Genomic DNA, 23,736 nt, shown 5'->3' with positions numbered 1-23,736 from the left:
TAAGATATAGTTTAGACCTTGAACATTTTTACAGACTCTGACCATCAACAGCAAAGAGAATGTTCTTAATTTTGACATTTGTAGTGTAATGTTGCAAAAGAAAAAATTAAGTCAGGTAATTCAATTTTAAACAATGAACATATTTTGCTCTGAGAAACTAATGTGAAAGTTCACAATGTGGGAAATATTTCTTGCCACAAAATACTGGAAAGTAAAGAGACAAATTATGCTATCAGTTACCCGAGCGTAAACTCAAAATGATATTTACTTCAAAATTACTATTCTGTATTAACACCAATGTAAATTTGAAATAAAATTCAGCTCAAGGATTTTATTTAAAAATGAGCATCTCTGAGCCTCCTACACACAGCAGCCATCTTGTTGAAAAATAACATTTGTAAAACACTGGATGGACGTTTGGGCATCTAGTTCAGATTATTAGTCCGCTACCTTTCTGATTAAATCAGTATTAATTAGAATGTTTATGTTTAAAAATTAAATGTTATGACAGATATTATTAAAAAGAAGGAAAACTGGTTTAACTCAGACTGAGCTTCTCTACAGCCAATATTACAAATGTTGTGCGTTTAGGAAAATGGCTACTGCTAGCAGTGGACTCAACTACCAAATGAAATAAATGCCAAATTTCATAGAATTTGTATTCAGAGAGGATTCTTGTCAAGCTAAATTTCAACAACCTACACTGAATATAGTGAGTGCGTTTTTTTTTTTTTTCCAAACTGGTTCTATTTTCAATTTGGGACTAAGGGGAAAGGTGGTTAGTGTAACTGTGACGAACTGGGACTGTTCCTAATGTTTGCTCTGAATACTGTGTTGGTGCCTCAGTGTCCCCTAGGCAGTTCTTAAGTATCTGGCAGAGCAAAGGGCCAGTGTACCTAATGCCTGGCACTCTGTATCCTAGCAACTGATGGTCTGGGCCCCTCCTCTGCAAAGGTGCCAACTGCAGGTGTTGGAGACAAAGGGATCAGGTGACCTCCTGGCCCGGGAAAGGAGCTGAGCAGAGAGGAGGGGCTGGAGGGGTTGGTGAGTCTGGAGCTACCTGGGGATAAGGAGTGAAGTGCAGACCTAGGGGTCTGGCTCACTGCCCCCCAGAATGGACCCGGCCGAGGGGTCTGGTTCGCTGTATCTACAAGCTCTGTTTTAGACTCTGTTCCTGTCATCGAATAAACCTCTGTTTTGCTGGCTGAGAGTCACGTCTGACTGCAAAGTGGGGGTGCAGAACCCTGTGGCTTCCCCAGGACCCAGCCTGGGTGGGCTCGCTGTGGGAAGCACACGGAGGGGCAGAGGATGCTGAATGCTCCAAGGAGAGACCCAGGAGGTGAAGACGTGTGAGCTTCTTGCCCTGAACAAGTCTGCTCCGAGGGAGAGGAGGCTCCCAAAGTCCTGACTGGCTTTGTGGGGAGCAGTTCCAGAGCATCGCCCGGGGACTCCGTGACAGTAACAGACAGTAAAGAAATGCTTGGTTTTTTTTAAAGACAAGCTGGAAAAAGTTGCTTTAGCATTCAAAGCATTTTTTCATTCTATTTTGCAAACAGATCTAATGTTGGATGATGATTCCAAATGTTGAGTGTCTGGTTGAGAATGGTTCTAAGCCTGGTTCTCTAGACAAAGGAGCACTGCTGTGGTATTGGTCAACTAAACCCGAGGAAACCTGACAGATTCCAGAATGGATGACTAAGCATTGCCCACACTTTCTTGAAATGATATAGCCTGAAGATAAAGGAGTAGAATGATGCAAACATTTTAAGGCAATTTTTCAGTTTTACACTGTCTTCTGAAAAAACAAAATGACTCTACATTTACGCTGAAAACATAGGAACCACCTTCTAGTGATCAGTTGTACAAAACACTTTAGTGCCTTGATCTTTGATGTACACAATATAAGGAGTTATGCTGAAGAGCGGGACAAGCAATACCAATGGCACCTGGGTCCCAAAAAAAATGTCCTTTATCTTTCTCCTAGAGGCAGTTCTAATTTCCATCTTATTAGAAACTAACCAGGAACAAGAATGTCAGAAAGAATTCAAAGAACAGTTGAGTGAAGTTGAAGTACATCCAGAAGAGCAGTAAAGATGAGTAGGATGTAACATTCCTATGAAAGCGATCACCAGGCATGGTTAAGAGAGGAATGGCTGTACGAGAAGTGGGGAGACTATGCTGGCAGCTGGTAAGTTTGTGATGCCCACTTCCCTGTACTTTAGAAGGTCAAAACATTTTAGAAACTCATTCTTGGCCTTTTGTCGGAAACCTAGACTTAGGAATGGGAATCCTATTCCAATTGTATCCTCCAGTTTCTAGTTTGTTTTAAAAAATAACTGATTATGCATCAATAGTAGTGCAGGTGCCCCACATACTGCAGGGGTGTACAATATTACATGTACCAATACTTTAGCAAGGGCCCAGGGGTAAAAAATATGACTCTGTTTGCTTGTAGCCTTCTTTCTTTCACAGTAATTGGGGTGGGTTGGGGTATTTCTAAAATCTAAAAGTTAGCATCTAGCAGTTACCAATTAGGTGAGAATATGTACTTCTGCCAGTTAAAAAAAACAAAATCCTACTATTCATAAGTGCCAAGGAGTACATTAACAACTTGTCAATGAAAGTTTAGTACAAAAGATTGCCTCCACTGTGGCAAAACCAGACAGGGAAGTTATTTACCTCATTATAACTGGAGTTTTCGAAATGTGTGGTCCCTATCTGTAGTCCACTGCAGGTATGCAAGCACTACATGTGCCTGAAACCAGAGAATTCTTGAAAGTAGTGACTGTTGGTGTATGCCTGCCTCCCTGCTTCGCGCTAAAGGCATAAGGGGCAAGGCAGGACAGAACGACCACCTCTCTAGTTCTCTCTCTACCATGAATCTCATCATGATCTGGGAAAGAAGGGCTGGTATTGGAATACAGATAAGTATCATACATCTTGAAGAACTTGTCTCTGGCCTCTTTCCTTCTTGGGAATTAGAAATATTTCACATAAAACAGAAGAGATTTTACCTCTGAAAGGAGCATCCCCTTTTGAGAGTGGATTCTGAAAAGGGATGGGAAAAGAGGGTTTTGGAGGAGGTGAGAACAGAAAATTTAATGGTATAGCTGCAATGGATGATATCCAGCACCTACTGTTTGTTGCTGTTCCCCTCCAAATACTGGTTTGCAGTTCTTGAGCTTCTTGTCAAAAATACCTCATGGTCGGGGTGAAGTTGGGTTGTTTCAGTGGAAGTGGCAGACTGAAGTATCTTGGCCTTTGCATTTTCTGCTGTTTGAGAGATGGCTGGTGATAGAAGTGTTCAAGTAAAGGCCTCCATGTGTAGGGCTATTCATACTATTTTCTCTTCAGGGCCAGTGTATACATATCCAGGGAGAGTAGGGTTGTCCTGCAGTCTTTCAACGAGTGCAAAGACTCATTCATCTTGTCATCAAAAAGATTAGACTCAAAGGGTAAGGCCTCAGCAGTGTTTTGGACCTCACTGAGAAATCCCAAAGAGTGCAGCCACCATTCCCTTTGCATCACAATTGCTGTTGCCATGAATCTTGATGCCATAACAGTCACATTGACTTCAGATTCTAATGGGGTTCTGGCCACCAGTTTGCCCTTGTCAGTAAAGGCCTGAAATTGAGCCCTGTCCTCCTGAGGTAACTTGTCCTAAAGTCCAGGAACTTAAGAGTAATTCAGAAAATCATATTTGGTGAGAGGGGCCTGAGTTTGAGATTCTAAACTGAAGGCTGGGAGATGTAAACATCTTCCTCCCTATGAAGTCAAGATGCTTGGCTTCCTTATCTGCAGGGGTGGCCCTTGGATGATGGTGTCTAGATCTTTCCATGGCTGCTGGGACCACCAACGAGTTTGGGGCAGGGTGGGTAAACAAGAACTCTGTTCCCTTATCTGTGGCAAAGTACTGCTTTTCTGCCTTCTTGGGGGGTTGGGGCACAGGTAGCAATTGTGTGCCATATAGCTCTTGCCTGTTCTAATATGGCTTTATTTACTGGGAGTGCAAACTGACTGGATCCTGTTGGATATCTGGGAGCTTATGTTGAGAGTCCCGGACCTCCTCTGAGGAGATCTGGAGCTTTTTCACCACGCTCTGTAACTGCTCTTGAAATTGCCCATGATCATCTTGGGAGGCAGTGGGGCTGGAGCAACTGCCTCATTGGGTGATGAGGATGATACCCATGTGAGTACTAGTGGATCCAGGTCATTTTCATGCTCTTTTAATGACTCACTGGAGGTCTGGGTGATGGAGAAAAGGGTGATATGATTCCTTGCTGGATTTCACAGATTCCAGGAACTGTAAGTAAGTGTCCCATGGGCCCCAATAAGGCCAGTATGGGGGTCAAAAGTAGGTAGCAAAGATCCCTAAGCACTGGGTACCACCAGTCTTGAGGAGGAAGTTCCTGTTTGTGTGGCCGACGCTGGTTCTAGGAGACTCTCAATCTCATCTGGGCTGATCTCTCTAGATCTACCAGTACCCACATGGGTATCATCCTTATCACCTGATGAGGCAGTTACTCCAGCCTCACCTTCTCCGCAGATGATCAGAGACAATTTCCAGAGCTTCTACGAACAGTGGCGAAAGAGCGCCAAATCTCCTCAGAGGAGATCCAAGACATTCAACATAAGCTCCTGGTACATCCGACCCTCCTGATGATGAAAAGGTCAGCTCCAACTCCATCAATGGTGCCATCGGTCCTGCTGTGGGGATACGGAGGGAGGAATTGGTGTCATTTGTAACCCTTCCCCTTTCTTTTGTAAGGCTCCTACCTGGGAGGTGCCGTGAACCTAGATTGCTGCGGGGGCCTAAAGTGCTTCCTGGAAGCTGGTGGCATGTAAAAGCCTAAGGAACAAAGGGTGTCCCTCAAGTCCTTGAGGCTGTGAAATTTTGAGTCCATCTGCTCCGAAAACAGGGAGATGCTGGACAGACCACTGAATTTAATGAGGGAGGCCAGAGGATTGGAGCCATGAACAATGCCTCATGGTGACTGTAGACACCATAGTCGCAGCTGCCGAGTCGTCCGCATCCAGACTCGCCTAGAGGGAGGTCCTGGCCACACTCTCGCTCTCCTCCAGAATGGCTGCAAACTCCTGCCTCAACTCCTGTGGAAGGGAGTCATTAAAACTGGACAATAAGTCCCAGAGATTAAAATCGTGCCTCTCCAGCAAAGCCTATTAGTTAGAGATACATAACTGGTGGCTACCCTTCGAATAAACTTTTTGTCCAAACAGGTCTAGTCTGTTAGCATCTTTATTCTTGAGGGTAGCACTCAACTGCCACGCCTCTCTTGTTCATTTGCTGCCGACACTACGAGGGACCCTGGGGAGTGGGGGTATGAATAAAAGGTATTCAATCCCACTTGCCGGTACATAGTATTTTTTCTCTGCCCTCTTTGAGGTGGAGGGCAGAGAAGAAGGAGTCTGCCGCAGCATTTTGATGGGTTCCATCACCGCTTTGTTGAGGGGCAAAGCTACTCTGGAGGGAGCAGCTGCAACCAAGATATTAATCAGTCTGTGTTCTGACTCCTTAAGCTCCTCAACCTCCAGACCCAGGTTTGTGGCAACTCTTTTCAGGAGGTCCTGGTGTGCCCTGAAATTGTCCTGAGGCAACAGGTTACTAGGTCCCGCAATCACTGTCTGGGGATGATGATGAGGCAGCTTGTGCTGGAGGGAGGGCTCCTTCCTCTCCGCTTCCACCACATCGACCCTGGTGCTGAACGAGAAGGGCTGGTAGCCTGGAAACTACCAAATATAAATGGTGAAAAGAAGGGCCTAATACCAGGGGGAACCCCCAAAGGTTCCAGTATGCCTACTGCACTGGCCAGGTGCCGGCAGGACGGCTGGTACCAAAGTCTGATGGCATGGAGGCTTCATGCCGACGGTAGGTTCTGGGTGGAGCGAAAGATTCCCCTTCAGACTCCAAAGAGGATTCTTCTCTTGGGGACCATGGCAGAGCAGTACCTGCTTCTGTCTCCACATGGTGCCAGGGATCTGGGGACCAGTGGCAGGTCGGAGACTGCTGTGTTGGGATCATGGAGGGGTTGCCCCTAAAAGGTACTGAGGTGGGTGGTGCAGGGAAGAAGCTTGATGCTCTCTGCTCGCTCCTGTCTCTGGTCACTGTGGTTGACAGGGCCGGCGGGATTGGTACAGCAGGTCCTTTGCTGCTTGGAAGGCCTCTGAGGTTGAAGGAACCAGCAGACGCTGGCACTGCGTCCGCTTCTGGGGGTTGGTAGTGGTTCTGAACTGGACTCGGCGGCTCTAGGTGCAGTCGGCGGCACCATCGGTGGCTTGGGGGAGGATGAATGGCCCAACAAAGGTCTCACTGTGCTGGCCATTCCCCCCTTGTCCCTCTTCTACACCTGAGAAAACCCTTTATTGGTGTGCTGTTTCTTATGCTTCTTCCTTGGCACGAGCGATTGAGAATGGTGCCAGGAAGAGCACAGTGCCGGGGGAGCACTCCACATGGATGTTAAAGTGCTCTACGTCGATTTGGAGTGGCTCAGCTCTGAGACTGGTCTGATGGCTCCCTCCATGAGAATGGCCTTCAGCTGAATGTCCCTGTTCTTCTTAGTGTGAGGTCTGAAGTGTCTGCAGATCTGGTACTTATCTTTAACATGAGTTTCCCCCAGTTTAGACAGCTAGAGTGCAGGTAACTCACTGGCATCAGCTTGCCACAGGAGGCACATAGCTTGAAGCACAGGGACCAGGGCATGCCCAGCCCTCGGGGCAAAAAGTCCCCCGATGACAAGGACAATTATTTACATTGCTATATACGCTACCACTAAGAACTATATACACTAACTACAATAACTACTCAAAATATGAACAGAGAAGAGTCCAAGCCGATGGGAAAGAAGACTTGCTACAAGAAGGATCATTCCAGCAACTGTCATAGACGATATGAACAAATAGGCTGCGGGGCCGGCGAGGCCCCTTATACCAATGCTTATGTGCGCGACTCCAGAGGACACTAGAGCTGGTGCTATGGATACCACTAAGGGAAAAATCTCCTGCAACTGTACTTGTGGTGTGGACACACCCAGCATGGAATGGACATGAGCCAGCACTTGAACTGTACCTTGTGAATTGCATGTAATTTATATTTTAGAGACACAAAATAAAACGTTACTACTTTTTCTTCTGGTTTGTGTGGCAGAACTAGTATAGCTTTGGAAAAATTAGATGCTTTCTACTTCAAATTATGAAACTATTATTAAACTAATCACCAAGTGAAGAATCTTTGTTGGTGATGATGCCTGAGCAAGGACACAACTGGACTTTGAGATACTAGAATGAATATATGCAGGACATGTGCTTGAAAACACTCCTCCCTATTGTTTTACATGTAAACTAAAGGCTCGGTAAGGCTCAACAAACATGGAACCCCATAATCCAATTTCTGTGCAACATTTATAAATGCATTTTAAAGACCAATTAAATAATCAAACTGATACAAATGTGTGTGTTAATTCTTAGCATTTCTATAGTTCTTTCCATCCAAGGATCTCAAAACACAAACACTAATGCCTAGCAAAACCCCTGTGAAGTAGGTAATCCTTCTTTTACAGATAGGGAAACCAAGTTTGAGAGGTTTGGAGCCAATTTTCAAAAGTGACCTCCACCTGAGTGCTTCTGTTTTTGGGTGCTCAACTTTGGAACATCCGGGCCTGACTTTTAGAGGCACCAGACACCTACAACTCCTATGGTGATAAGGCCATGTGTGTCTAAATTTGGGCACCCAAAATGGAGATTACCAAAATTAGAGATCACCTTTGAAAGTTTGGCCCCTAAGTGACATGCATCAGAGCACACAAGAATTCTATGGCATTGCCAGTACCAGTACTCATGTCTGACTGCCAGTTCTACGCTTTAACCAGAAGATGGATTCTTTAAGCCCCCAGCAATTAAATTATTTGAGGCTGTTACTCCTTCCAAATCTGAAGTTCCACTTTCACTGAAGTAAGAAATCACGTATTTTAATTAAAGCCCATTACTTCTTGTCCTGTCCTCAGTGTGTAAGGACAATTTATCCTTTCTTCTTTATAACAACCTTTTACGTACTTGAAGACTGTTACCATGTTTTGCCCTCAGTCTTCTCCAAGCCCAGTTTCTTTCAATCTTTCCTCATAGGTCATGTTTCTAGATCTTTAATAATTTTTGTTGCTCTCCTCTGGACTTTCTCCAATTTAGTCACATCTTTCCCAAAGTGTGGCATCTAGAACTGGTCACGTACTCCAGGTAAGATATTATCAGTGCTGAATAAGGTGGTATAATTATTTATTGCATCTTGCTGACAACATTCCTGATAATACATCCCAGAGTGATGCATTACAGAACTATCTATATCATAGAAATTATCTGTGTAAAAAAAGCAAATGGTGTTGGCCTCTTGTTAGGGGGTGATTGAAATTTTGGCATGTGGGGAAACAGTTTGAGACTGAAGGATAAACATCAGCTAATTTGGACATATAAACTCTTGTCTTTACATTCCAACCTTAGCATGCCAATGAGATAAACGTGGCAGCTCACACCTTGCATAGCTGTTGTTTCAGGTGGTCTTCAAACTCTGGCAGACAGCACTATATTGGTTACACTAGGCTCATGTTTTTGAGGTTGTCTTTGCAACCATAAAGGCTAGAAAGAATTATTTTTAAACAAAAGCTCAGAAGTTGGAGTACAATTCTGTGGGAGTAAAGGATGAATTTCACTTTTGTGAAATCATGACATCCAAGGACCTCTTGACTCCAACTGGCAAAGTGCACAAAGATGCATTTGAGTTACAGGAAAGCCCTGAGTCTAGTATTTACATACTAGTTTACCAAAAAGCGTCATGTAAGGTTTCTAGTGAAAGCCTGTGTCACACTGGTCAACATAATCTTTACTTACATTTTATCTGCACTTACATTTTGCAGATAAGTGTGTGTATGTGTATGTATAATTATGTTCTTAGGAACTAATAGTTAACAGCAGGTACCCTGATGCAGTATGCCATAAAACAGGTTCCACCAGAGAAATTGTGGGAGACACTTATCTTCCTAGCAGACCATTATGTATTGTTTGCAGTGTTGTTATAGCCATGCTGGTCCCACTGGAAGACAAGGTAGGTGAAGTAATATATTTTATTGGACCAAATTCTGTTGGTGAGAGAGAGCTTTAGAGCTATGCAGAGTTCTTCTTTAGCTCCTGCATAGCTCAAAAGCTTGTCTCTTTCACCAACAGAAGTTGGTCCAATAAAAGACATTAGCTCTCCCACTTTGTGTCTTTGTGTATTATGCATGTTACAATGGAAGTATATTTGCATTCTGAGTCAAATGCCAATGAAAAGTTTGATGGAACTTTAAAAAAAGAAATTAACAGGAAAAACTGAACACCAGGGGAAGGAACGGTGTTTACAGGTAAAGAACAAAGGACTGATCCAGGGGTAGGCAACCTATGGCATGTATGCCGAAGGCGGCACGCGAGCTGATTTTCAGAGGCTCTCACACTGCCCAGGTCCTAGCCACTGGTCCAGGGGGCTTTGCGTTTTAATTTAATTTTAAATGAAGCTTCTTAAACATTTTAAAAACCTCATTTACTTTACATACAACAATAGTTTAGTTATATATCACAGACTTATAGAAAGAGACCTTCTAAAAACTTTAAGATGTAATACTGGCCCGCAAAACCTTAAATTAGAATGAATAAATGAAGACAAGGCAAACCACTTCTGAAAGGCTGCCGACCACTGGACTGATCTCAGATATCTAGAGGTGCAGAAAGACACACTGGCATACTTTATGCCACAAGTACTCCTGTTCTTTTTGCGGATAGAGACTAGCACAGCTGCTACTCTGAAACCGGTCATACTTTATCTAGAGAGACAAGCTGCCAGCACACACATTCTCAGGAAAGGAAGGTCTCAGTTATCCTGATTGAAAAGCGCTGTGAGAAGGACTTTAGGTAAGCAGTACCGTGTTAGACAAGAGGGTATCTTGATAGTATGCGTAAGCTCTAGAATGCATGATTTTTTTTAATATGTAACCCTGTTTCCATTAATCGTACTTGCCAACATTTGAATCTGTTGTTAAATAAACATATGCTTTCTTTCTCTATAAATAAATTTAAGTGCTGTGTGTTTATTTGAGCTGTGTGCTCAAGTGAAATTGATATGCTGGCATGTATTATTCCTCTGGGATTAGCAAATCTCTGAATACTGTGAGTGTCCAGTGAAATAAGGGCTGGATCCTCTAAGGAGATGCTCAGAAGCCTCTGGGATTGGAGTTTGCCTATAGCTAACTTGCATAAGTCTCAGCACTGGCTAAGAGGAGAGTACTTGTGCTGCCTGTGGCTGGGGTTGTCCGGGACATGATGCCTGGCATGCACAGACAAGGCTCCATTGTGCTAAGAGCTGGTGGTAGTAAGATGGCTCACAACCCTAGCTACCCCGTCAGGAAGCATCACAGTGGCATAGGGAATAGCATCTACATCCAGTTTTCTGGTTAGCTAAGGATCACGCTCCAGGCACATCCATACCAGATATGAGAGATATGAAGAGATTCACAGTGAGAAGGTTGGAAATAAAAGGTTTGCAGTTTCTTGTTTTCCATTTGTTTATTTTGGGAAGGGAAACAGAACAAAAGTAGGCCAGCATGAGTAAACCAGAAACATATGCTAAACTTAACAGGCAGTATTTGGAAAGACTGTGTTCAGATTGTGGCTTGAATGCTGGAAAGAGAAACGTGGATGGGATGAGATCTCTAGTTATGGATTTTAAGGAACAGCAAGGAGATCAAAAATGATCCAGCCTCATGGCCTGAGTCCGAGAGAGGTCCAGACTTAGGAAGCTGGCTGGGCCCCAGTGTCAGTGAGGCAGCCATAAAGCTTGAACTGGTCATGCTAGGGATCCAAAAGCTGGAGCGAGCAGAGAAGGCCAATAGACAGGAAACAGTGAAAAGGAGCAGGAGGCCTAGGAAAGTGAGTTGCAAACAGGCAGAGCAAAAACTGGAGGCAGAAAAAGTAAAAGTAGGAGGCAGAGAAGCAACACTAGAAGTGGCCCAAAGAGCAGTAGACCTAGAGAACAAAAAGCACAAAGACTGAGAAACAGAAGCTGAGAAGAAGAGGCAAGAAAAAGAGAAGAGACAGCATACCCTAAGCATACTGGCCTTACAAAAACTGATCCCTGAGACCACAGGTAATACTTGCCAGGGATCACACAGCTGAGAAAAGCTGTGCCTGAAATAGAGAGACCGATTGCATTGAAGAATATTTGAATACCTTTAAAAGATTTGCCATGTACACAGAATCCCTGATGAATACAGAATGATTGCCTTAGTTCCCAAACTAAACACTGCAAAGCTTTACCAAACAATGTAAGAGACATTATGTAACATGATCAGTTTAAGACATATACATTAAAAAGGTTTCAAATGAATCCAGAGACATATTGCCTCAAATTTAGAAACCTCAAAACTTGATAGAATGTCACGGGGAACACGTTCATAAAATAAAGAGATTATTTAAGAAAACAGATAAAAAGTAAAGGGGCAGACGATTATAACAAGGTTATAGATATATTTGCTCAGGAGCAGTTCTTTGAAGTCTGCTCTGGGGTTAGCGGTGCTGTGTGGGAAAAAGCCCCCAGTTTCTATAGTGGTGGCAGCAGTAGACTTGTACTTGTTGGAAGGGTGAAAAGGGAGAGGAAGGAACAGACTGGACTTTGACCACTTGCCAATTTTGCTTAGCTGCATAAAAAGCCAAAGGCCCAGGCACCAAAAGATAGAAAATTTTGTGCATAATCAACCACCTGTTAAATCCCTTGTAGAGAAACCTATTTTTAGGTTGTACTTATTAAAGTGAGAAATAAAAGTTTTTGGCCAAATTCTTCTCCGTTATAGTGGTGTAAATCTGGAGCAATTCCACTGACTTCAGTAGTTACTGCAGATTTACATCAGACTTTAAGAGCAATATTTGTCTTATTTCACCTTTTTAACTACTTTCTTGAAATAGTCTTCAATATTTGTTTGTATTTTAAACTGGTTTTAAAATGTGTTATGTATCAGTACTAAGTATTTCAATCACAAGAAATAAAGATCTAGGACAAAACTTTAAGCCCTGAGTGCCAAACTAAAGACAGCTTAATCTATACTTAGACTTCTAAATATGTGGTCTGATTTTCAGAGGTGCTGAGCACTTCAAAACTGAAGTCAACTTAGACAGCCTGAAAAGATCTTTAATATATATTTCTGGCTTGGAATAAGAAGGGCTGATTATCTGATACCAAGGAAAGGAATGTGAGGATGGGGGAGGGAAACATGGCATCTTTGACTTCCCTACACTCACAGTGACCTGCTTCAACTGGAAGTTGGGGCACCTACAGGATGCTGTAATTTATGCTTGGCTTTGCGTGTCTGCAGAGGGGACTGTGAGAAGCAGATAATAGCCAGGAGTCAGGATATTCCCAACATGCTAGGGGATTGGAAGAGTGCCAGTATAGTTATACTCTTAAAAATGATGTCCCGAAATGGAATCAGTCAAACTATGAAGATGAAGAGGAAAGATTAGTTTTTGGACAAGGAAAACTTTATATATCACAAATTTACATCTTTTATTTATTTTAGTTCATTCAAGGTTTTTACTAACTTTTCAAGGGAGAGGGGGGAGAGACAAGGAAAATGACAAAAGGAATTGGGCTGGCATTCTAAAATCCTGTGTGGGGAGGGAGCATTCACTATCCTCAGTAGTGAGCCACAGGAGAAAAAAGGCTGTTTAAGTACACAACTGTTTTGGAGATAGAGATTAATCAGTACATCAGCATGTCACAGGAGAAAATAAGATTTACATCTAATACCCGGAAGAAAGAACTGGAAGTTTCAGGGTTGCTCCTGCAGAAAAATGTGCTCTATTTGCATGGTAGGGCTTGAGCATGACCTTCCAAAAATTTCAGGAGAAGTCGACATCCAGTTATGGGATCTTTCAGTGTGGCTCTGCAAGTATAACTGGATGAGGAAATCTTATACTGGCAATTTTTCTAGACATTCTTGGTAAAACTGGACTGCTTTGGCCTATCAATCTTGATATAGTCCCTAAAAGGCAGGGTTGGCTGTACATAAATAACATTATGAAAGTATCTGGGAGGGGGTTTTGGTTTTTTTGATTGCCTCCTTTTATTGACTGCATACAAAGAGGCAGAAGTCACTCAATGGAAGTAGAACTAATTCTCAATCAACTGTGTTTCTGCAAGTTTTGGAGAAGAAACTGAATCACAGAAAACAAATCAGGTGAAACTCCGGCTCCACTAAAGTCAAAGGCAAAACTCCCATTGACTTAAAAGGATTTCACACATTGTTCTTAAATTAAAGCCAATAAAACAGCACTGTAATTCTCTAGAAATATATGGTCAACAAAAAGAAGTTAAATTTTGTGAAGGCAGTTAAATTTCTGCAGAGCTTACTAAACTTCGAAGCTATGTGTAAAGTATAATACAATTTAAATGCGAAGGCACCAAAAATTCAGTGGAGTTGCCTCTGTATTAGGTGTACTTAACACAGCATTTAAAATTCAGACTGGTAGGTTATGTGATTTAGTAAAAACCGCTTGTCCACCTCTTAAGAAATTTTTCTCTCTGAGTAAAAACACTCCCAACTTTTCAATTTGTCATCTCGACAGTGGCTTATATAAATTTGAAGCTACTGATATAATAAATGAACAAAGGTAACAGATCAGACTATCTTCTGGTCAGCACTCGGATTAAAACCCTGAGACTGATCTGGGGACTGAGTAACTAAGAGGGAAAAAAAATTCTGCACACATTCTTCAGTTCAACAGATTCATCACAAACAAGGTTTTCCTCTTCACTTCCTTACTTGGGACTCTTTACGAGTTCTGCAATGTATCCATGTATCAGGCATTAAAAGTTATTTATTCTTGCCAAAATGAGTGTATTCTTTCAATTTTGTTAAAGAAATAGATGAGATGGCATTGTATCTTAAATACTTATTCTCAGAAACTTATAACTTAACCAAAGAATTACATTTTCAGCTGAAATTTGTTTTCAGCACAGCGATTTGTTTTCAAAAAATGTTTCAAGACAAATCTGTTTAGACATTTGAGAACTGGACACTGAAAAAATGTATTTCAGTAAGTCTTTGTCAAAATAGCTGCTTTAATTTTCCTTTAAACACAAAAAATACAATAAATACATTAATGTAATAGGTCAAGGTTTTATTTGCCCCAGAAATTAGTTTCCACATCTTTAACTCTGCCCCACTGTTCATATATAAATGACCATATAAACTGAATAGTGCCTTAAAAAAATATTTTACCTGAATTAAGCCCCATATGTAATCTGTATCTCTTTTTGTATTATTTCATAAAATATTTTGTGCTCTTGTAATAAAGGTCTCAGTTGTTATGCATACAAAATAACGGGGCAGAACTGCAAAGTATAATAGCAAAATTTAGGATACATCAGAAACTTTACTCTATCATAAAATTTTGTGCAATTAAAATCTCACTCTTAACAATAAACTAATATGGGGCTGTTTTGAATTTACTGAGCATATATTTAATAAAAACAAAGCAACTGAATTTATCAGTGACTGTGCAAGAACAGCTACCAGAGGGTCAAACGAGAACGCACCAGCTGATATGGTCAAATATTCATTTTTAAAAAGTGTCAAAATTTATCAGCAAAGATGTCTGAGAGTATACCATCTTCCTGGTCTTTTAATAAATACTAAAAATCAGAAGCAAAGTAGAAATCTACTTAACATGGGGGGAAAAAAAGTCAAGTTAGTATGTGGAACACAGCACGTGGTAAAATTTCCAAAGAGCGTACGTGAATTAGGAGCCTAAATCCCAGTTTCAAAAGTGGCAGGCACTTAGGAGCCTAAGGCTCATTAACAGTCAATAGTCTTTTGAGTTAATTTAATTTCCACTGTTAGACATCTTTAATGCAGGATTCAAAAGAGTATATTAAATCCTTAAGTTTTCAAGTAAAAGCTTTTTTTTTTTTTTTTAACATAGGAATACAAAATCTTAAACTAATTATTTATGTACAATAAGATGAAAAAACAGTATCTCAATGACCATGTAAATTCTTTGCTGAGACCCTGAAAAGTAATGCTTAGTTTAAGTTATAAGCCCCTGATAATGGAAACTTATAATTTAAATGATGAAAAATAACATTTCTGCAATACTTGAAAGGAATAAATTATGGCAGCAGATATAATAGAATTATATGAGGACACACTGCACATTCCAAGATGTGCTCAGTAATCTGTGGGATCTGAACCTTTGGCATCTATCAATAAATGGCCCAATACTGCAATTCTTGCAACGGTAATCCCATGAGTAAGGAGTAATCCCATGAGTTTCAGGGTAGGGTTTTTGGGTAGCCTTATATTTCAACTACTTGAAATATTAACAAGCAATGAAAGATTGGGTATCCCTAGTAAAACTTTTTTGTTATAATCAAGCCCCTTATATATTCCAAGAGAAAAATTCAAATCACTGGACCAATGTCCAACAGCTAATCATTTATTTTTTTAAAATACTGTGAAGGCCACAAGTTTCCTCCCTCTCAATTCCCAGAGCTCGTAATGTGTTTATTTGACCATACTGCTAACTTAACCTATATACTTTATATGCCTTTAATGGAAGGTAACTACGGCACTCATTCAGCAAAACACTTACGCACTAATTACCTCAGTAATAGCATAACTAGAATAACTTGCCTGATAGAATACAGTACTTTGATCAATTTATAGAGTGATGGCAGGGTTACTTTGACTGGAAGGAAGGGGAGCAGAGGAAAAAATGACTAAGAATTTTGGAATCATTTACTTAGCTGATACATATTTTAAACATTGCTATCAATATGATAGCTGGGCTCAGTTCTCAATTTTCTAGATCATATTATAACACCAAAATCTCACTTTCAACTGGGAAAGTATATGCAGACACAAAGTCCGCTGCATCCATGCTGCACTCAAGTCTTACTAACCCAAGCCTGAATTAATAAATGTTTTCGCTGATTTCACCAGTTAAGGACTTCAGAAATTTACATTAGAAATTTTTGCACTAGTGCAGCTACATCAATATAATTACACTGTTGCAACCCCAATTCAGATGTGCTGCATCCAGACTAGGCAGTCTTGCACCTGTGTGACTTGCTCTAGTTTCATAAAGAGGTTACATTCCTCTGAGTAGCAGCATGCGGCAAATTTTACAAAGTTCACTGAAAAAATTGGTAAAATATCAGATACATGGTAGTGTTATCCGTCATATGTGTTATGCTGTCGACAGAGGTACAGGAAAAAATACATATAGAAGAAAAAACCCATATTGACAGAACAAGTACAAAAGAAGTGTTTAACTGAGATTACCAACAAATTTTTTCCAATATAACTAAGTACACGAATATGACTTTACCTGATAGTATAATGAGAAAAAAAGTTGGAAAGTTAAATTAATCCCCCAATTTTTTTAATTTATTTTGTAAATCATGAAAGTCAGCAAACCAATGACAACTAATGTAACTGACATTATAAAAATTAAGTATGTATTTTAACTACTTTAAAAGCAAACTGAAGAAACCTTAAATTGCATAACAAATTAACATGTTTAATTAGTGTATAAATCAAACCTCCCCCTTTCTAATCTTTGGCACTATTGCCTTTAAAAGATGGTAAGAGTGGGATTTTCAGCTTAGTTACATGACAACTTCTGTGTGTAAAGCACAAAAGGGTACAATTTTAAGGCAAATTAAATTTTATAGTCTACTGACCTCAAAATAACTACTGGTACTTTAAAAAACCTGAACAAGCCAGCCCGTCATCACCTAAAAACCCAATTCAGAGCAGTTTCTTTTTTATTAGAGGTCAGTTGTTTAAAAAGATGTTATGAGTTTTCTTCAACTTTTTAGAAGCTCTGTTTGACATTTTCTTCATTGTAAAACTTCACGTCTAAACTTTAAAATGAACAAAATTTGTTATCAAGTGTCAAAAGCACTGCATAATTTGTACAGAATATAGCTAAACCTGCCAAAAATGAAAAACTTCTAGATCAAACTTCCTTTTTTCCTTTAGATAGAGGAGCAAATGGTTATGATTAAGACAATTCTGTCAACCAGGTATTTTCTCAGCCACCATTCAGGTCCCAGTAACAGGCTTCTATAATACTACTGGAGACGGAACAGAATGTAGTTATAGAATACAAAACAGAAAGATGCTGTTGACATTCTTGTTCAGTTAAACATTTTCATATTTTAAAGCAAAGCAAAAAAATTTAAAACAGGATATGTCACAGATATTGAATCATCAAGAGATTGATTTAAAAACAGAAAGTTCATAAAGGCAAGGTGTGTCACTCTTCAGTAATGGTTTGCTTAACACAAAAGTCTGAAAATAATCAACATGTACGAAATAGATTACATTTTGGTATATTTCTATTTGCAAAAGTCCAGAGAACTCCTGGTATGTGTTTGAAAAAAGCAACTGATGTACAACTAAAAGAATCAGCTATGACAATTTTAACCAGGAAAGCAAAAATCTTTGCCCATTATTATCGATATAAAAAAAAATCTAATGATGCACACTGCCTTATTTTAGAAACTGATCAGGTTTACTAAATGAAATACATTCATTTCTAGCTTTAATTATTATAGCAGGGAAAAAAGGTTACTATCACTATTTGTTATTTCTAAATATGTTATTGGAAATGTGAATGTAGGAAATTTGGCATCTAATTTTCACAGCTCTAAAGATGCAGTGAGTGAAATATGAGGCCCAGTGGAATTAAAACCCAGAAAACAAATGAAAATCTTTACAGACATCTGGAACCTCCGTATACTTTCAAATTTGATCATTTAAGGGGATTGATCAACCTACTGCAAAGTCTATCAGAAACATTATGTTGTGAATTTCCTCCACAGGCTCTCTCAAAATCTTTTAAGGATACTTAAATGTGACGCCCACCCTGTGCATTATAGACTAAATTATGGGACCAATACTCATACCGAACAGTACCTAACTTCACGAACAGAACCATTTGAATTAATAGGTTTTTTTGCAGATTTACTAAAGGATATCAGAATCTAGTCTTACACATTTAATTAATCTAATAATGTTCCACAGTACATATAAAAGCTTAAAATAACTGCATGTTAAGGCTTTCAGAAAATAGTATCAGTATAGACATGACTTCACCATAACAAATAAAGGCCATGATCCTACACTGTCACCGGCATGGGCATAGCAGTCTGCTCACACAGATCACAATGCAGGATGGCGGGACACAGAATGTCCAAAAAGGTAACATTTTGCATGTCTGAACTGATATGAGTAAGGTTTTCAACTAAATGTGTATTAGCAAATTTTAATCTTTCCTGTTTGTTAAAACTGTTTGACATCATTTTTTTCAAACTATAAAACATGCATATTTCTGTTATTTATGCAAATAAAAATGTAAACAGACTCATGCGTCAGGTTCTTTAATTGTTGGAATGTGGCAAATATCTTCACTGTCAAAAACAAAAGGGTAGAATATTCTCTTCTTGTAAGAGGATAATCTTTTTCTTGAGAACATTCCAAGACTTTAATCTTGTCACTGAAAAATTTTAACAGCTACAACTTGCTATCTTTAATTACTAATAAATATTGGACTCAGGCCCTTTCCCTGTTTCTGAATATGCTTTTCTCTTGGGGCTATTTTGCTATGCTTAGATACTACTAAAGCTAGAAGGTGTGAAAACAAGTTCTAGCTGGAAAGATGATGCAGCTAAAGACTACTTTTCTGTACAACAGAGTTTTATTCTACACAAGAACCAAATAGCTGTTGGAAACTGTAATAGCACAGTGTACAACTACACTAAGTACAGTAGCCAATTTATTAAAAACACATTTACAGAACAGATTAAAATATTAACACAGTTATGTTCTTCATCTAATGAATATACATTGCAGAGTCTCAAAATGTTTTGCCTGACCCAAACATGCACAAGGAAATGGCAATGGGATCTGGTTTACAGCATTGCCAGCTGAATTATTTAATCTCCCTCACCATGTGGCGGTTTTCCAGCACCATCCTATTACAAACAATGAACATACTGCAAATCTCAATTTAGGAAAAGACAAGGAAGATTAACTTTTCTATCTTGTTTTTTGTTTCATTGTGTAAAACACCATGGTGAAAGCAAACCTTTTGGAAATATTTGCATTTTGGTAACAACTATTTGGAAAATCAATGAGAATAAGCTTTTTCATGTACAATTATTAACTTAAAAATGTCAAAACGCTATCAAACTGAAAAGAAAGGAAAGGAGTGACTTTAAAAAAAATACTAGACAGCTATTTTATGTTCAGTCATCCTAAGTCATGCACGCCTGATTAGCAAATTATTAGCAGGCTGAGAGGCACAACACTGATCAAGTTCCTTGACCTGCACAGTCTGCATTTGAAGGTATTTTTGCCCTAAACATTGTAAAAACCCGTCTGGAAGCCAGTATATCAGCATGGTCCTGTTACAGGCTATTGCTTATTTAATGCACCTGAATCTCACTGCTTCCTAGTACTAAATATTATTACTACTTTCACTGTAGGTGCAAAATCATTCATACCCAAGCTTTTAAAAGCAATATTTTCATCTAATGAAAGCAATTTTAGGGGCTTTTAAAATTAAAATCCTAATCACTGAGAAACAGAACCAGGTCACCACAAAAAAGGATCACATATAACTTCTCTGTAAGTCCAGATGTATCCTTATGCACTACAGCCAAACTCCCAAGTGACATCTTCACACTTCATATCCTTGGGGGAATTTTTTTTAACACAATACAAACTACTGATAAATTAGTATTCTTTACTATTAAAGATCAACTCAGATTTCCCTGAATTAAGTATTTTCCATACTACAGAAGAAAGTATCATTATTGACTCTCTGAACTTACTGAGAGAAAATTCTCTCTCAAAACTTAGAGGATGCTTTTAGACTCAGTGAATTTAACAACAGATTTTCTGGAAGGGGAGAGGAATAAATGTACTGCAAGTGGGACAAGTGGAAAATCTTCCATTACTATATCATCAAATCTTCCACCCCTGATTAAAAAGAAACAAAAAAAAAGGATATGCAAGAAGCAAAACAGGTGAAACAGAAGGGAGTAGTGCTACTGAATTACTTAGGAGGCCAATTCATCTCAACATTTTACTTAGAAATTCTATTTCAGTATTAAGCCTCCAAAGCACAAAGCCCACTTCATTTCTAGTCACAATTTTTTTTTTTTTTTTTTTTTTTTTAAAGAAAAACCAACAACAGCTTTATACTTTTCATGCAACAATTCTGGACTTCAGAGATTCACTGCAAACAAATAACCACAAAGTACTTTAATGCTACCACTATCTATCCAGAACACCAATGTATTACAAAATAAGACAAGGTAAACATTTGCTTCAATTTGGGCTTCATGCATATCTACATTTTTTAAAAAGTAATCTAAAATCCTACTGTATATTTTTACAGTATATCATGTTCATTTCACCTTCCAAAAGTAATAAGAACAGTACCTAACTACGAGTGAATAAATAAATGTAAATTTGATTTAATCAAATTAATGTCTCGAAATATCTTGCAACCTCAAGAAGGTGAAAGACTTATTTTTATAACCTAATTTCATTTCAGTTTCATTAATCTGTCTTCATTATTCTGTGCGCCCACACGGGCACGCACAGAAACAGCGATATCTACTTACAGTTTACACAAATATTTACATACATGTTATATACATAAACTAATGTGACTGCATGATTTTCAGTATAAAAGCATATGCTTCTTTCTAGCACATATAATTGTTGCATTGGTCTTACAAGAGTAATATAAACCTTTTGCAACAACTAGCTAAAGCATATACCACAGCTGATCCAGGTTTTCATAGCTTGCAGGGTTGTTGTTTTTTTTTAAAAAAATACAATACCTAGAACACTGTTATCAAACAAATATGCTTTATTGGCATCTAAAAACAAAATGCACCCAACATTAAAATGTACTTTTATCATTTTTTTTAACCCACTGCAGTACGAGGAACAAATCACAGACAGTTACGTTAGAGAAAACAGAGACTATAGTGTGTATTTTACAAAAGCACTTTTAATCTCTGTATTATGCTCCTTAAATGACCAGGTTATTTCTTTTCTCTCTTTTTTTCTTTTTCTCTTCTTCCCTTTTTTTTTTTGCCAAATTTCGAGAACATAAAATATCACAGCTTTGTCTATGTTTAAAATTCTGCAGCAGCCTAAAAACATGGACAAGATACACCAGCACCTGCTTTCAAGTATAACAATTTCCACAGCCAACCTAATGATAGTATCTAAAAAAATTCCATTTTCTTCCATAGGAAGTCTCTGTTTGACAAGCTGTTATTTATCATTGTGACATTAAAAGCAACTGGGGGCAAGTCTGTGTTTTATCAGAGAAATAAAAAATGTTTACCTACCATGTTCAAATTAAGAACAGTGTTCTATACAAGTCAGTTGTACAGTTATCTAAGTGAAAGATGAACATGAACATCAGATTAACTTAATTCTGGCAGACAAAAGCGAACTGCTAAGGTCCAGTCAGCCATTTATCTATTACAGAGAGATGACAACTTTACAAAAGGTATCTTTTACCTACTGAGTGATGATTATGTCCCCTCAGTTTCTGTGCTTTCTACCACTGGTTCACTTTCTATATCAGCTTCTGTGTCACTCTTCTCTTTGTTTATCTCACTTGAAGATGCTAGTTTTTCATAAAGTTCTGGATCATTCTGCACTTGCACATTTGGTGGTTGACTTTCTGTCTCTGTATTTTCACCATTTACCTGGGGTATATTATCAGCTTTGCGCTGTGAAGTGGCCCCTTCAAAATATTCAAAAACTCTTGGATGTGGAGGAGGGATCCAGTTGTTCTGCATTCTGTCTCTTCCAAATCTGTTTCCATTTATTTCTCTGCAAAAATTAAAATCTCTGTCATCCCTATCCCTCTGTCTTTCCCAGGGTCTTCTACGGTCATCAAAATCTCTGTGAGCATCTTGTTCAAATCCCCTATTCCAGTTGGGACCACTTCTAGCATCAAATCTGTAATTTACATGCCGAAATCTCTCTCTATCTTCATGGAAGCTTTTAGGACCACCATAGATAGGGAAAACAGTGTGTTCTCTTTCATCATAATCTCCTCTCTGTCCCCAGTGCTTTTCTGAATTGAAACCAAAATGCTCTCTTCGACCAATATTATCCACACTTGGTCTTCCAAAATTCTCTCTCATATCTACATGTGGTCTTGCAAAATGTTCTCTCCCATCTATTGGAGGTCTTCCAAGACCCTCTCTTGGATCTACTGGTGGTCGTCCAATAGAATCCCTGACATCGACTGGGGATGGCCTATTAAGAGTCTCTCTGTTTTCCACTGGCGGAAAGCGATAGTCTCGGTCTCCTTCCTGTTGAATGCTATCACCGCCAAGTGGTAACCTTTTTTCTGGATTAGAAATGCTATCAACATTTTGTCTTCCAGGTGTTCCAAAATGTCTCTCTGTTTGGTTAAAAAGATCTCCTGGAGGAGGAAAAGGACCTCTAGGTGGTGGATGAAGAGATGGGTCAAGGATTGTTGGAGGAGGGATATTACGCTGTGGTGGCATTCCAGGCTGTATTAATGGAAATCTTGGTCCAGGTGACTGGGGTATTAGTCCTGGACGGAGATCTAAGAGAGGCATTCCAGGCATCCTTTGACTACTAATATTTAAATGGGGTATGTTTTGAATCCCTGGTGGATGCTGCATCCCCAGAAGTCCAGAGCTGCTTGAGACATTGGGTGGTGGCACTCCCGCCAAAAGTCCAGAACTGCTTGAGACATTTGGTGGCGGCACTCCCGCCATAAGTCCTGAGCTACTTGAAACGTTTGGTGGCGGCACTCCCGCCAAAATTCCAGAGCTGCTTGAGACGTTCGGTGGTGGCAATCCCGCCATAAGTCCAGAGCTGCTTGAGACATTCGGTGGCGGCACTCCTGCCAAAAGTCCGCAGCTGCTTGAGACATTCGGTGGGGGCACTCCCACCAAAAGTCCAGAGCTGCTTGAGACACCAGGTGGCTGAACTCCTCCCGCAAGTGCGGAGCTGCTTGAGACACCGGGTGGGTGCACTCCTCCCACAAGTGTGGAGCTGCTTGAGACACCGGGTGGCTGCACTCCTCCCGCAAGTGTGGAACTGCTTGAGACATTGGGTGGCTGCACTCCTCCCACATGTCCAGAGCTGCTTGAGACACCGGGTGGCTGCACTCCTCCTGCACGTCCGGAGCTGCTTGAGACACCAGGTGGCTGCACTCCACCCGCAAGTCCGGAGCTGCTTGAGACATCATTTTGAACTGAAATACAATAAAAATATTTAGTAGACTGAAAAAGTCAACATAACATTAAACAGTTTACAATACAAATAATATTTTAATCCATTATTTCAGTTAATATATACATAGTTGGAATATTTACTCATTTAAATATTTGTAATAGTTTTGAGTTATGAACACAGACTTTTTAGTCCCAATGATGAAGACTGGGCATTAAGTCATGGAAACTGATGCCTTTACATAGTAAAGTCTGAGCAGAAGCTTTTAAGGGGCAGGGAAAATCACATGCTCACCAAGCCTACACAAGATAAAAATGAACATATTTGAATGAATGCTTAAAACCATATACTAAACTTCACTACTAGTTCTTGTCCCATTCCATTTTCAGTA

At 39.7% G+C, this 23,736-nt stretch overlaps 1 protein-coding gene across 5 annotated transcripts in view; it reads right to left on the bottom strand.

The window, feature by feature from the left end:
* Positions 1–23,736, bottom strand: part of SCAF8 (SR-related CTD associated factor 8) — a 147,621-nt gene that overhangs the window by 34,864 nt on the left and 89,021 nt on the right. For 4 of the 5 annotated variants that reach the window (XM_032772074.2, XM_032772071.2, XM_032772076.2 and 1 more), the window contains exon 20: positions 21,104–23,367. In XM_032772074.2, coding sequence (XP_032627965.1) covers positions 21,659–23,367 — 1,709 coding nt within the window. In that variant the 3' untranslated portion in view covers positions 21,104–21,658. Of the gene's footprint in view, positions 1–21,103; positions 23,368–23,736 lie in introns of those variants that run through there. The other variant, XM_032772072.2, reaches the window with a different exon arrangement.

Source organism: Chelonoidis abingdonii, chromosome 3 (genome assembly GCF_003597395.2).
Source record: "Chelonoidis abingdonii isolate Lonesome George chromosome 3, CheloAbing_2.0, whole genome shotgun sequence".
Classification (NCBI taxonomy): domain Eukaryota; kingdom Metazoa; phylum Chordata; order Testudines; family Testudinidae; genus Chelonoidis; species Chelonoidis abingdonii.
The sequence above is the reverse complement of the archived record's forward strand: the minus strand, read 5'-3'. Positions and strand labels throughout refer to the sequence as shown.